Source organism: Pelodiscus sinensis, chromosome 7 (assembly GCF_049634645.1).
Source record: "Pelodiscus sinensis isolate JC-2024 chromosome 7, ASM4963464v1, whole genome shotgun sequence".
Taxonomy (NCBI): domain Eukaryota; kingdom Metazoa; phylum Chordata; order Testudines; family Trionychidae; genus Pelodiscus; species Pelodiscus sinensis.
In genome coordinates, this window is record NC_134717.1 from 5,866,940 (window position 1) to 5,881,396 (window position 14,457).

General features: G+C 46.8%; 1 protein-coding gene across 1 annotated transcript; it reads left to right on the forward strand.

Moving 5' to 3' along the window:
- The first annotated feature begins 12,246 nt into the window (after positions 1–12,246).
- Positions 12,247–14,216, forward strand: LOC142830278 (uncharacterized). Its single transcript, XM_075934416.1, has 2 exons — positions 12,247–13,128; positions 13,324–14,216. The coding sequence occupies exons 1-2, from the start codon at positions 12,579–12,581 to the stop codon at positions 13,836–13,838; spliced, it is 1,065 nt and encodes a 354-aa protein (XP_075790531.1). The 5' UTR covers positions 12,247–12,578; the 3' UTR covers positions 13,839–14,216.
- The last annotated feature ends 241 nt before the right edge of the window (positions 14,217–14,457 follow it).

A 14,457-nucleotide genomic window follows, 5' to 3' on the forward strand; every position in this document is an offset into this window, starting at 1 on the left:
GATGAGAAGGTTTTTCAGGTCGTGTGTATGTGTGTGTGTGTGTGAGAGAGAGAGAGAGAAAAGGAGACACACACAGATGCTCAAAGAATAGCCAATGGCCTGGTAGTTAGAACCTTTCCCTGTAATGTTAGACACCCAATGTCAAGTCTCTGCTCAGTGTGGTTGCAATCAGTAATTTGAATCTCTGTCAACGACCGTACTTTAAATATTGGCCATACTGGGACATGAAGGTCTTGAGTGGGGTGAGAAAGTTTTTTTGGCAAAAAATAAAAGTTCAAAGGGTCTAATTTTTGTTCCAGAGGTGAACAAAGTCAGACTTTGAAAGCTCTGAATTTTGCATAAAATGGAATTCTTGGTTTCTAACCCCCTCCCTTCCACTCCTGCTGCATGGATTTTACTATGGAAAACAGGAATGCCAAAATCACCAAGCATATGGGAGTGAGTCTCTGTGGGCTTGATTCCAGGTTATTTTATTTGGAACTTTGTATTCTGCATGCTGTTTTGCTGTTGGACCTTGCTTTTTTAGCATTGTGGAAACCCTTTCTTTCTTAGACCGACAATGATAGGTTAACAGAAGACATATTCAGAGCAGTAAAAGAGCAGTCTGAGACCCTCTGCTGATGGGTGAACCATGTCCAGCCCTATGTAAATCCAATTAAACATAGAGAAATCACCCAACCTTGTCCAAATCAGATTAGCTTTAAATTCATCTGGTTTCCCTTTAGAAGATCTAAGAATTAGTACAAAACATCACCAATTTCCATTCCCAATGCAAGGCACACTTCTTCAGCCTGCCTCACTGATAATCTCCCAAAGAGGGGATAAGAAAACACCGGCCAGTCATGCTCAGAATGGACAATTCATATCTAGAATATTGTTGTACCTTTTTTGCAAATGTAATCATTGGACTGGATTCTGATCTCCCTCAGGAATTCAGAATTCCCATTAATATTGCACAGACAGGTCAGCTGTAATTTAAAGATTGACGATTCTCATTTGATTTTGCTTCCTTTTTTTTTAGATGGTAGGTTGTTCTGGTTTTTTTTATGTTGTTCACTTAGTGCTCATAAATGTCATTTCTGTCTATAGGCATTTTGCTCTGCTCCGGCTGGTGCAAATATATTATAATTGTTTTAGATGCCATTCAATTGAATAAAAGACTTTAGGGGGAAAAATATTTTTTTCTGACACGCAATTACATGTAGTCATTTTCCTTTAGGAGGACACATTAAATACTCTTTTCCTTTGAATGCAGAGGGAAATTCATTGTCTGGGACCTGCTTTGTGCCAGAAAGTCTTAACGTGCAGATGGCCCTTGGATAGCCCCAATATATAGAAGCATCCGAAGAAACAAATGAAACACTAGTGGAACTGGGGCCATGAGTGTTATATTTCAAGAATTTAGAAAAAGCATGGTGAACCTCTCTAGTCCGGCACCCTCGGGACCTGACCGATGCTGAACCAGAGAATTTCCCATCCCATGGGAAGTCAATATTGTCTAGCAGCATTACCAACACTTCCACTGCTTACTCGGCTGTTAGAGGACATTGAGGGATAAATTAGAGCTAAATAACTGCACAGAACAGTGAGATCCAGGAGTGGGACCTTATGGGACCATGAGAAACTTGTCCACACCCATGATAAGTGGACATCTGCCTCACTAAAGTCATGCTGGACCACAGATGTTGCTGGATCTGAGGGTATGTCTACACTACAGCACTAATTCGAACTAACTTAGTTCGAATTAGTAAATTCGAACTAAGCTAATTTGAACTAACGCATCTAGACCTAAAAACTAGTTCGAATTAGCATTTTGCTAATTTGAACTAGCATGTCCACATTGAGTGGACCCTGAACCAAGGTTAAGGATGGCCGGAAGCAGTGCCGGCAGGGCATCAGATTAGGACTTAGAGCGTGGAGCTGCTGTCTCAGGCTAGCCGAGGGCTGTGCTTAAAGGGACCCGATCCCCACCCCACTTACTGCAGCCTACCATCCGGAGGGGTCAATCAGGGGTCTGCAGGAGAGTTTCCACCCCAAGGAGCCTGCAGAGCCACCCCAGTCCTCCTCATCGGGGGTTCGTACCCCATTCCTCCCTCACTTCCTTCCACTTACCCCTCCCTAGCCCCCCTTCCTGATGTACAAAATAAAGGACACATGTGGTCAAAAATAGAAACTCTCTTTATTGAACAAAACTCGGGGAGACTGGGAAAAGGAGGTGGGAGAGGGGAAGAGAGAGGCTGGGAGAGGGGAGGGCAACTACAATGATCAGGGGTTGGGAACAGGTCCCATATGAAGAGAGACTAAAGGGACTGGGACTTTTCATCTTAGAAAAGAGGAGACTGAGGGGGGAGGTATGATAGAGGTCTATAAAAGCATGAGTGGTGTGGAGAGGGTGCATAAAGAAAAGTTCTTCATTAGTAGCATGGGGTAGAGATCACAGCTAGAGGATCTCTGCATCTTGGGGTCTTCAAAGTATTTGAAGGCTTCAATATCTGAGATATAGGTGAGAGGATTATTCCAGGAGGGTTGGATGAGATTTTGTGGCCTGCACTGTGCAGGGGGTCAGACTAGATGATCATAATGGTCCCTTCTGACCCTGGAGTCTATGAGTCTATAGTTCCCATAATAGAAGGACTAGAGGACACCAAAGGAAAGGAATGGGTAGCAGGCTTCAAACTAATAACAGAAAGTTCTTCTTCACAAAGCAAATAGTCAACCTGTGGAACTCCTTGCTGCAGGAGGCTGTGAAGGCTAGAACTATAACAGAGTTTAAAGAAAAGTTAGATCAAGTCATGGAGGTTTGGTCCATCGAGTGCTATTAGCCAAGGGGTAGGAACGGTGTCCCTGGCCTCTGTTTTGGAAGATTGGAGATGGATGGCACAAGACAAATGGCTTGGTCATTGGCTTCGGTCCATCCCCTCCGGGGTAGCTGGTGTTGGCAGACAGGCTACTGGGCTAGATGGACCTTTGGTCTGACCCAGTACGGCCGTTCTGGGCTCAGGGTCGGGGGTCTCACTGGACCTCCTTGATTTTCATGCACAGCTGCCCCTGGGTGGCCAGGCTGGCAGCTCTCCTGCCCTAGACGGCCACTTTCCTGTGCATCGTGCAGAGGTCGTGGATGAGGTCCACGATGTTCGCACTAGACCAGGTGGGCGCCCGCCTCATGCGGCCCCGGGCAGGCTCCTGAGAGCCGCCAGCCTGGTCCCGGGAAGAGGCGGAGGGCTGGGTGGCAGCGGGTGGCTGGCTCATGCCGTTCCAGGTGCAGGGTCTGCTAGCTGGGTGCTGGCAGGCTTGCACCTGGCACAGGCACCGTAGCCAGCCCGTGCCCCTTTAAGGGCTCCGGGGCCGGGAGGGGAGCAGACGAGTTTCCCTGGTGGTGCCCAGAGTGGCCACCAGGGAAAGCTGGGGAGGGCTAGCCTCCCACTAGTTCGAATTAAGTGGCTACACAGCCCTTAATGCGAACTACTTAATTTGAACTAGGCATTAGTCCTCGTAAAATGAGGTTTACCTAGTTCGAATTAAACGCTCCGCTAGTTCGAATTAAGTTCGAACTAGCGGTTTGCATGTGTAGCGCCTATCAAAGTTAATTCGAACTAACGTCTGGTAGTTCGAATTAACTTTGTAGTGTGGACATACCCAGAGAGTGCTGGATTAGAGAGGTTCAGCGTCTTCTTTATGTCTTAATAACCAGAATCCTGAATGTAAGGTTCTCAGAGCCACTGTGTAGTGGCACCATGGCAGCAGCCGCAATGGCGCTGTTCTTGTCTGTCTTCTGTAGTCAACATCTCACCCTGCCTGGCTCTTCATAGAATCTAGCATGTTCGTTTTGGAAGAGTCTTCAAGAGGGCATCCAGTCCGACACCCTGTTCAGTGAAGGACTATCCCAACTAAATTATCTCTGCCAGAGCTTTGTCACGCAGGGACTTAAAAAACCTTTAAGGATGGAGGTTTTACCACTTCCCTAGGTAACCCACCCCAGTGCTTTACCACCCTCCTAAGGAAATAGCTTTTTCCTAATATCCAACCTAGATCTCCCTCACTGAAACTTGAGACCATTGCTCATTGTTTTGTCATCTGCAATGGCTGAGAAAAGCCTGCTTCCATCCTCTCTGGAAAACCCCCTTCAGGTAGTTGAAGGCTGCTATCAACTCCCCCCTCACTCTTCTCTTCTGCAGACTAAATAAAACCAAATCCCTCAGTCTCTCCTCATAAATACTAACCATTTTTACTGCCCTCCACTGGAATCCCTCCAATTTGTCCACACCCTCTCTGTGGTGGGTGAATGGGTAGAAACTGGACACAATATTCCAGATGTGGCCTCGAATGATCACTTTCCTCCGTCTGTTGACAGTGATCTTACTAATGCAGCCCAATACGCCGTTAGCCTTCTTGGCTACAAGGGCACACTGTTGACTCAAATCTTCTAATCTGCTTTAATCTTCAGGTCCCTTTCTGCAGAAATGCCACTTAGCCAGTCAGTCATCAGCCAGTAGCTGTGCTTGGGATTCTTCTGTCGGGAGTGCAGGACTTTGCTTGTCTTTGTTGAACCTAGATTATTTTGGCCCAATCTTCCAATTTGTCAAGATCACTCTAGACCCTATCTATATCCTACACCATATGTACCTCTCCCCCCAGCTTACTATCATCCACACTAAGAGGCTGCCAACCAACCCATCACCCAGATCATTAATGAAGATGATGAAGAAAACCAACCTCTGAAGTGTTCCTTGGGACACTCAGCTCTTGCCTGACTCCTCCTTTGTGGCTTGCTTTGTCGACAGAACTGGATGTAGTCTAGACGCTCTTTGTTGACAGAAGCTTTGTCAACAGATACTGTTGTCAAAGCCTGTAGCCTAGACGTACCCTGAGTGACATAATTAAACAAACCGAATTTCCTAGTGTGGACCATGCCTGAAGCCAGGTAGCACGCAACCTGACAGAGCCCCCTAGTCTGTAATCAGGACCAGGAAACCCCTTAACGCGTAATGTGGTCGCTTGAGAATTGAACACAGTTTTCAGTCTACCACTGTGGGCAAAAGGAGACACAGCAGAAATGGACCCTTGTTTAAGTAATGGACTTAGACCCTGACCACACACCTAGGGCTGGACTTGCACTTTTTGACCTGTTTTGCAGCATCCTCCCCCCAAAACTGCCCCCCAGGAGCAGAGCAAGGATGAAATTGAGGCTTAGAGCAAAACTCCAGTCCCATCTTCTCCCTTGCCTCACAGGGGAATGAAGCTGTGCCGGCCCTCTTGCTTGTATGGCTTATTCCTGGCTTCACAGGGCAGATTGTGTGTGGTGGAGCAACCCCCATCCACAGTCCCCCTCATCCACACAGAAAAGAGAGAGTAGCTGCCTTTTCTCAGTATTGCCGAGAGAGCAGGTGGAAGGAGGCAGGTACCGAGACAATCATTAGTATAAACTTGTCAGCCCACTTGTGAGTTGAATGATAATAGGTTGATGAGCTGGCCCAATAACCTGCAACACCCAGTGTTGATGGGCAAAGGTACCAAAAGGAGACAGCCTAAATTAGTCTAAACAAAAAAACCTATAGCTACTATAGTTCCAGGGTGCTGTTTTAATCATGCTTGGTAAAATTAGAAGATGTGGAACTGGAAATTAACAAACAAAACTGGCCTGTCAGGTATACACCTAATTAGCCAACAAAGTAATGAGTTGATGAACTGCTCCATCCACCATTCCCCTTGAGGGTCCTTAAAGAAAGAGACATTAGAGAAGAGCTGATAGAGGCTTCTGGAGTGAATTTCACCTTCCTGGCTGCTATCCTCCCACCCCCCGCCCTCTCCCCGCCTTAGTTTCTAGTAAACACATGTCTTTCTCATCTTGATCCTGAGAGATGTCCTGACCCGAGCAAGCTAAAGAGAGAGGGACCCAGCTAATGTGGCCACCCCTACCTCTTCCAGCTAAATCCCAAACACCACGGCTACGTCTAGACTGGCCCCTATTCCGAAATAGCCATGCTAATTTCCAACTTTGGAATAGGGAAATCCGCGGGGGACTTAAATATCCCCCGCGGGATTTAAATAAACATACCTGAAAGTAGGAATAAGAGATCCTCCAGAAAAGGGCTTTATTCCGGAGGATCGCGCCAGTCTATACGCTTTTTTCCGGCTTTTCCCCAAGCCAGAAAAAAAGCGGCGGACATGTTTATTTAAATCCCGCGGGGGATATTTAAATCCCCCGCGGATTTTCCTATTCCAAAGTTGGAAATTAGCATGGCTATTTCGGAATAGGGGCCAGTCTAGACGTAGCCCACCTGTGATTACACAGGATCAGACTTTACCATCAGCAGCCACTACATCTTCAGCCCTTCTCCACTAATTTCTTCTCTTTTCCCCAAAAGGACAGTCATTCTCATCTTTAATATAAGCCAGGATTGTCAAATAGGCAGAGTGGGGAGGTTGGTTCTTCCTCCCTCCCAGCTAAAGGGAAAGAGCACAAAGAAGTTGTTAAAATGAAAGCTTTACTCAGTACTTCATATTTCAAATGCTTTAGCTGGTTTCCTTCTTTTCTGTATCTGTAATAAAAAGTTAAAAGGCCTTTTAATGGCGTGTTCCCCACAGTGCTAAAGCAGACTGAAATGTCTGTATACCAGCTCCTTTGATATTGGACAGTGACTGGGTTATGTTAACACCTTTAGCCCATTTACTCAATCGAAATTAACAGACTCCCCTGCTGCTGTAATCGGCGGCATTCAGGAGTGAACCCGTGTCAGGTTTTTTTGGACCTGGAAACTTTATGACTGCAGTCAAACCTTGATTTAAAAGAGCACCTGGAAGATACAATGGAATACACATAGGAGGAAGGGTGTGGGGGAGATGAGGACATCACTGGAACTGAGACGCACAGAGAATGGAAACAAAGGAAATGAAAAGAATGATAAATGTGACTACAAAAGGTGTCTGAGCTAGTCACCAACATACCCTGGATTTCCACATGTGGTTCAACGTCTGGCCTTTGTCTGCTTAGCTTGTAAGCGCCTCGGGGCTGAGACCTTGTCTTGCAATGTGTCTTGGGAAGCGCTAGGCAGACTGTCATTTTTTTAAAAAGTATAAATCAAATTAAAAATGAAGACGTGCTCCAGTTCCCTGTTCATGAACATGAAAACTCTTTGTTGAGGGAGCGGGGAGTCGCTAGGAAAAAAATAGAGGTATAATTAGGGTTGCCAGGTGTCCGGTATTGACCCAGACAGTCTGGTATTTTTGCCTCCTGTCCAGTAAAAAAAAATCAGAAAATACTGGACACCTAAAATGTCTGGTATTTTCTGATTTTTTTTTCCCGCCAGGAGGCGAAAATACCGCACACCTGGCAACCCTACCACACTCAGCAACTGGGCCCAGTCCCCGGGCCCCTCCCGGACCCACTCCCTCAGTCCCTCTGAGTCCCCCTCCCCCACTTACCTGGTTCCACAGGGGAGTCCTCTTCCCACACACACACACAAAAACCCCAAAGGCCTTAAAGGGACCATGTTGTTTTTGGGGTGGGGTTTTTTTTTTTTTTTTTTTTTGCTTAACAACTTTGGTCTCCTCCCCTTTTTTTCTCAACAGTGTTTTTTTTTGGGGGGGGGGGAAGTATATGGTATTTTTGGTTAAACCATCTGGCAATCCTAGGTATAATTTACGCAGGCATGTCTGATCAGCTGAAAATTGTATAATGTTTCTTGAAACTATCCTGAACTTCATGGAGAATAAGAGTATTAGGCTCCTAGGTTACGTCTAGACTACATCCCTTTTTTGTAAAAGGGATGTAAATTAGACGTATCGCAATTGCTAATGAAGCGGGGATTTAAATCTCCCGTGCTTCATTAGCATAAAAATGGCTGCCGCTTTTTTTCCGCACGTAGCTTTGCCGGAAAAAAGTTCCAGTCTAGACACTGATCTTGTGGAAAATAAAGCCTTTTCCGAAAGGTCCCTTATCCCTCTTGAAATAAGGGATAAGGGACCTTTCGGAAAAGGCTTTATTTTCTGAAAGATCAGTGTCTAGACTGGCACTTTTCTCCGGCAAAGCTCCGTGCCAAAAAAAGTGGCAGCCATTTTTATGCTAATGAAGTGCAAGAGATTTAAATCCCCACTTCATTAGCAATTGCGATACGTCTAATTTACATCCCTTTTACAAAAAAGGGATGTAGTCTAGACATAGCCCTACTGTTAGGCCCACATCTTCCTGAGATCTGATCAATTCTTCACTGTCATGTGTCATGTTATTCAGCCAGTCTTCACAAACTTTCTTTTCAGAATCTTTGCCAGTTATCTGCTTCACAGGTTTGCCTTTGAGGATTTGGATTTGGCTTCTTTGTGCCTATCTGGCCTTTGGATTTATAGTTATCCAGAATAATTCCAGAGACTCTCAAAGAAAGCGGGTTTATGTAAAAGGGACAGCTGTTAGAGGGAGACCAATGGATATGACTAACCAGTTATTCCACGGTAATTTCTATGGCAATAATAGTATTTTGACTTTAATTACTGTATGTTTTACAGCTCAGGATATCACAGCAATTTAAAAGCATTAATTAATGAAGCCTCCAGTTATTGAAGCATTTTACAGATCAGCAACGTGAGTTGCAGAGATGGTGTAAGTTGGCTTTGCCACTGGCTCATTGTGTGATCTTGGCAGTGTTGAGAATAAAACTCAGGAAGTCAGAACTCCTCGTCTCCTGTTCCTAACGAGTAGGAACCATTGGGCTACTTAGTGCCTATTTATTGAATCATCTATTCATTCACAAATACGGGATTATTACTCCATTGCACAGTTAAGCAGAAACTGATTTTAGATGGAGAAAGAATTCTTGTAAAAACACAAATATCTTTAATGCTAGAAATGGAAGGGGAAGACTATTGGTCAAATAAATTGTTTTGTTTTTTTTCATAAATGTCTCTATCTACAAATGTGCTCATGTGTGAAATTTTCCATTTAAGCTACATTATACACAGTGTTTTGTTATTTCTGGTTCCTGTTTTACTGTAGTAACTTTAGTAGATGATTTACAAAAAAGATTAATCGTGCGGGACTTTTCTCAATTCCATATCATTTAACAATGTGTTTTTGTGACATGTCCCCCTCAAAATGGAATAACATAAAAGTAATTGCTCTTTTATCTTTAAAGAGGTTAAAACGCTAATTTCTTCAGAGACTCAAAGAAAACGAGCGAATAATAATGTGCATTTTTAGCTCCTCGGAATCTGGTCATTTCACACATTATATAGGCACCAAATATTTGTCTACACGGCAGAATCCTGGTGGCATTGTGTAGGGTATAGACAACACGTATGTAGATTGCATGGGCACACAGAACTGTGTAGACAGTGAAGCGTGGCTTAGGCCAGCACTTTAGGGTATGTATCAGATATGTAACCTATATGGCTCTCCCAAGCAGTGCCAAACCTTTTAGCAGTGTCATGTCCTGCTACCTCCTCCATGCCAGAGCCTTTCCCTGTCACCTCTGCTAGAGCATTTCACTGCCTCATGTACTTACACACTGCCATGTGGACAGTTGCATCTAACAAAATGAGTTTTTACCCATGACGGCTTATGCCCAAATAGATTTGCTCATCTTTAAGGTGCCACAAGATTCCTCATTGTTTTGCAGTTACAGACTAACACGTCTACCCCTTAGATAGGTTAACCTAAGTTTTAGCTATAGACCAGGGCCAATGAATGAAGCCCCACAAAACCCCTGTGAATTAGAGAAGTACTATTCCAGGCATTTTAGAGATCGATAACTAAGGCTCCTTCTACACTGCACCATAGTTCAAAATAAGATACGCAATTTGAGCTATGTAAATTGCATAGCTTATTTTGATCTTCTTTTGAAATAGCTTATTTCGTCATTTGGTGCTGTCTACACCGTGCCAAATTTCGAAATTACCCACTGTTCCAAAAAGTCCCTTACTCCTCTTGGAATGAGGTTTACAGGGACCCCTGAAATAATGGGCTTGCTGTGAAGACACGGGATAGCTATTTAGGAATACACCGGTATCCTGCAATAACGCTGCAGTGTAGACACAACCCATGATCAGGAGAATAACTAAGCTTGACCAAGACCACAAAACGAGTTATTGGCACAGACAGGAAGGGAACACAGCAATTCTCACATCCAATTCTCGGCTTAACCCATAAGACAACACGCGGAGAATACTACCCGGGTATGGTGCCATCACCGATAGAAAGGGCATGATCATATTTCAATGTGCATGTAATAAAGTATCACCTTTCAGTCAGAAGAGTTAATTTACATTCCATCAACTTTTTGATGATGCACCTGAGTACACCTTATTGCTCCAGGCACACACTAGATGTCAGGTAGTTCTTCAGACCAATATTCCATTTCATTAGATGAATAGAACTTGCATTGTCCTCCAAAGCATAATTTCAATTTTTTCAGCTATCGAATTATATACTGCCTTAAAGGCTTCCTTGATGAACGATTCCACTATAGCTTATGAAGGCCTTTGAGGCACATATGGCAGTATAGCTTATCCTATTAGTAAAGTGCATAGGGTCCAGAATAAAAACCCCTCTATGACACAATAATTTCATCTTTTATTATTCCTGCCCTGTAATTATAGTTCAAGGCTATGCTTAAACATATCAAAAGACACTACAAACATAAACCATCATTTAAAGAAAAGTCATATTGCTGACAAGATACATAAAGTTGTGATAATTTCTATGTTCGTATTCACCTGCTTGTTTACGGTTTATACAAAATGCAGATTTTTTTACCATTTCTTTTGTATTGAGAGGGTTACGGTGAGAATCTGTTCTCACTGAAATCAGTGGCTTGGCTGCAGTATTGTTGTTGTTTATTGTTTATTTATGAGAGTCCATATTATGTGATAGCCATTTTCCAGATACTCAAAGATGGTCCCAGTTCATAGGAACTCATGGCCTAAGGATATACAAATGAAAAGTAGATAAATAATAATAAATAGAAGGGGAACATTATTATTATTATTATTTTATTTATTTGTATTGTGAGAGATCTTCAATCCTCAACCAAGTTAGGGCACCACTGTGCTAAGAATTGCAGAAAGTGATAACGAATGGCATTCTGCCTCAAAGACAATACAATTAGAGATGTGTGAATAACTTATATTTTGGTTCCACGACTGAAGGAAGAAATAAAAAAAAAAAGAAATAGTTTCACCTTGACTGGAAATGGAAATTTGGGGAAGGGGTTTCTTGTCAAAAGGAAAAAAGTCTAAAATGTTGGATTGAAGAAAACATTTCTTTCTATCTAAAACTAACTTTGTTTAATTTTTTCTATTTTGTTCAGCTTTTACATGAAACTGTCTTTCGAGATGAAAAGTTGGAACATATCATTTAAAAATGAAACATTCGGCTTTTTCACAATTTGGAGGCTTGGGTGGTTTTTTTGGCTGAAGCTATTTACTGAATTTGACCTGAATTCATGAATAATTTGAGTAGACTTGAAACAGTCAATACTTACTGCTCTAAAAATTTCTCTCAGCTCCACTTACAATAGAGGGTGCTTTCATATAGCTGCCTTGGGCCTATGTGATTATGCAAACTTTACCTGAGGAGGGAAAAACAGCTTTCTGATATACAAAACATACCCAAAACTCAGGTAACCTGTGAAATCAGTACCCATCCAATGGACAAGCCTGTAATGTCGGCAAGCACTTATATACTTCTACTCATATGGTTTCTGGTACAATTAGTTGTGACCTTTTATTAAAACCCTATCTCTCCTAGGTCACTGAATATTCTGGCTCCTTAGTGGGAACATCATTAAGACATTTCTGTTTCTTCCTCATGTGCACAGATATACTTGCTCTCTGTTTTGCTGAAGAATGCACTTTGGCTTGCAAGAGCCGTAACAGATGTTTTATCTCCTCTCCAGTGACCATCCCTCAAGTAATTAAAAATGGAGGGTGGTAGGACAGAGAACAATGGTTCTGTACATGCAGATCGTTTGAAATGAATGCTGCTTTGCTATGATACACTCTTTGACGGAGAGACACAAATGTTACTATACCCAGCCAAGCACATGTATCAACGGTGACAAAGGATGACAGGTGATCTGTCCTGCTGCCCTTTAACCAGTTAACCAATTAAATGGAGGATGATAAGGGGAGCAGCCCCCCTCCACCTGCCGTGGCCAGGCTGGAGCAGACCCCCTGCCATGGTCGGGCGTGCTCTGTCTGGGTATGTCTACACTAGAAAGTTAGTTCGAACTAACGGACGTTAGTTCGAACTAACTTTCCTATGCGCTACACTAGCGCTCCGTTAGTTCGAACTTAATTCGAACTAACGGAGCGCTTAGTTCGAACTAGGTAAACCTCATTTTACGAGGACTAACGCCTAGTTCGAACTAGCTAGTTCGAACTAAGGGCTGTGTAGCCCTTTAGTTCGAACTAGTGGGAGGCTAAGGCTTCCCAGGTTTCCCTGGTGGCCACTCTGGCCAACACCAGGGAAACTCTATTGCCCCCCTCCCGGCCCCGGAGCCCTTAAAGGGCCACGGGCTGGCTACTCACTTTGTGCCAGTTGCAAGGCTGCCAGCACCCGTGCCTGCACAGCCTGCACCTGCCACAGGATGAGCCAGCCATCCGAGGGCTCCCAGCCCTCCACTGCTCCCCACGACCAGCCTGGCGGCTCCCGGGAGCCTGCCCGGGGGCGCAAAAGGCGGGCGCCCGCCTGGTCAAGTGCGGAGATCGTGGACCTCATCGAGGTTTGGGGGGAAGCCTCAAATGTCCACGATCTCCGCACTAGCCACCGGAACGCGGCCGTCTATGGACGCATGGCTGCCAGCCTGGCCGCCAGGGGCCACCAGCGCAGCCGGGAGCAGGTGCGCTGCAAGATTAAAGACTTGCGGCAGTCCTACTCCCGGGCCTGCCTGCCAGGGGCTGACCCGGAGGCCTGCCCCCACTTCCATGCCCTGGACCGCATCCTGGGGCCTCATGCCGTCCCTGCCCCCCGGGACGTGATTGACCCCGGGGCAGAGGGACCGCTCCTGGACACCGAGGAGGAGGAAGAGGGCTCTGAGAGCCAGGAGCCTGCTGCCAGCCTTCCCAGGACCCGGGACCCCCGAGGCACCCCACAGAGCCGCTCGCCTGCATCATCAGAGGCCGGGGAGGCATCCACCTGTGAGTACCCTCGTGTTCCCCTTATGTGTACGGGGGGCTGGGGCGAGAGGGAGCCCCGGGACCGTGCGCCTGGGCCTTGCCCACTACGGAGCAGCAGCTGGGGATCCTGCAGGGGCCCTGGCCTTGCAGAGGGGAGCTGGGTTTCACACACCTGGGCCCCTGGGGTAATTGACCGCTGGTCTTCTTGCACCACAGCTGCAGCACCGGGGCCTGCAGGGCGCACCACACCGCCTGCAGCAGCCGCCCGCGCCCGGGCAAGCAGGACAGCCAGGAACCAGGAGGACTACCAGAGGCGGCATCTCCGGTTCCTGGACCGACAGCTCCGTCTCCAGGACCACTGGGTCCAGGAGGACCTCAGGCTGCGCCAGAGGAGTCTGGAGGCCCTGGAGGAGCAGGGCCGTGCCCTGCGAGGCCACCTCCAGAGCCTGCTCGACCGCTTTCCATTTCCTCCTCCCCCTGCTCCCCCTCTTGCTCCCCCTCTTGCTCCCCCTGCTCCCCCTCTTGCTCCCCCTCTTGCTCCCCCTGCTCCCCCTCTTGCTCCCCCTGCTCCCCCTGCTCCTCCTGCTCCTCCTGCTTCCGCTCCTGCTTCCGCTCCTGCTTCCTCCACACCCCCTGTCCTCTCTGCCCCCCCCTCCACAACCATTCCCCACCGACGCCCCCGGACCCGCAGTGTGGCGAGACGGGAGAGGCACCCAGACTCCCACCCCTGAGCTTTCCTTTCCCTTCCTCCCTTCCCTCCCCTCCCCTTCCAGCTCCCTCGTCCCAGGTTTCCCCCTCCCTTCTCCCACCTTCATTCCTCCCTCCCCCACCCCAGTTCTCTGAAATAAACAGACGTTTTTGTTTGAAAAACAGGTGTCTTTATTGTACAGTAGATAGGGAGGGGAAAGGGGAAGGGGGGGGGTAGGGTGGAAGAAGGCCCCGGTGGGGCATGCAGGGAGAGGTCAGTCCTCCTCCTCCTCCACCTGGAAGCTCTCCCGCAGGGCTTCCCGGATCCGGATGGCCCCCCGCTGGGCTTCCCGGACGGCGGCGGTGCGGGGCTGACCGTAGTGTCCAGCCATGCGGTCAGCCTCAGCCATCCAGGCTGGCAAGAAAGCCTCCCCCTTCCGCTCACACAAATTGTGGAGCACACAACATGCCGCCACCACGGGAGGGATGTTGTGCTCGGCCAGGTCCAGACGGGTGAGGAGGCATCGAAAGCGGGCTTTCAGTCGCCCGAAGGCCCCCTCCACCACGATGCGGGCCCTGCTCAGCCTGTTATTGAAGGCCTGGCGGGAGGGATTGAGGTGTCCCGTGTAGGGCTTCATGAGCCAGGGCTGCAGTGGGTAGGCG

Excerpts from the sequence above, each read along its gene's own strand:
- LOC142830278 (XM_075934416.1), top strand. The coding sequence starts at position 12,579 with ATGAGCCAGCCATCCGAGGGCTCCCAGCCCTCCACTGCTCCCCACGAC. Across the intron at positions 13,129-13,323 it reads GGCCGGGGAGGCATCCACCT|CTGCAGCACCGGGGCCTGCA; the intron begins GTGAGTACCCTC and ends CTTGCACCACAG.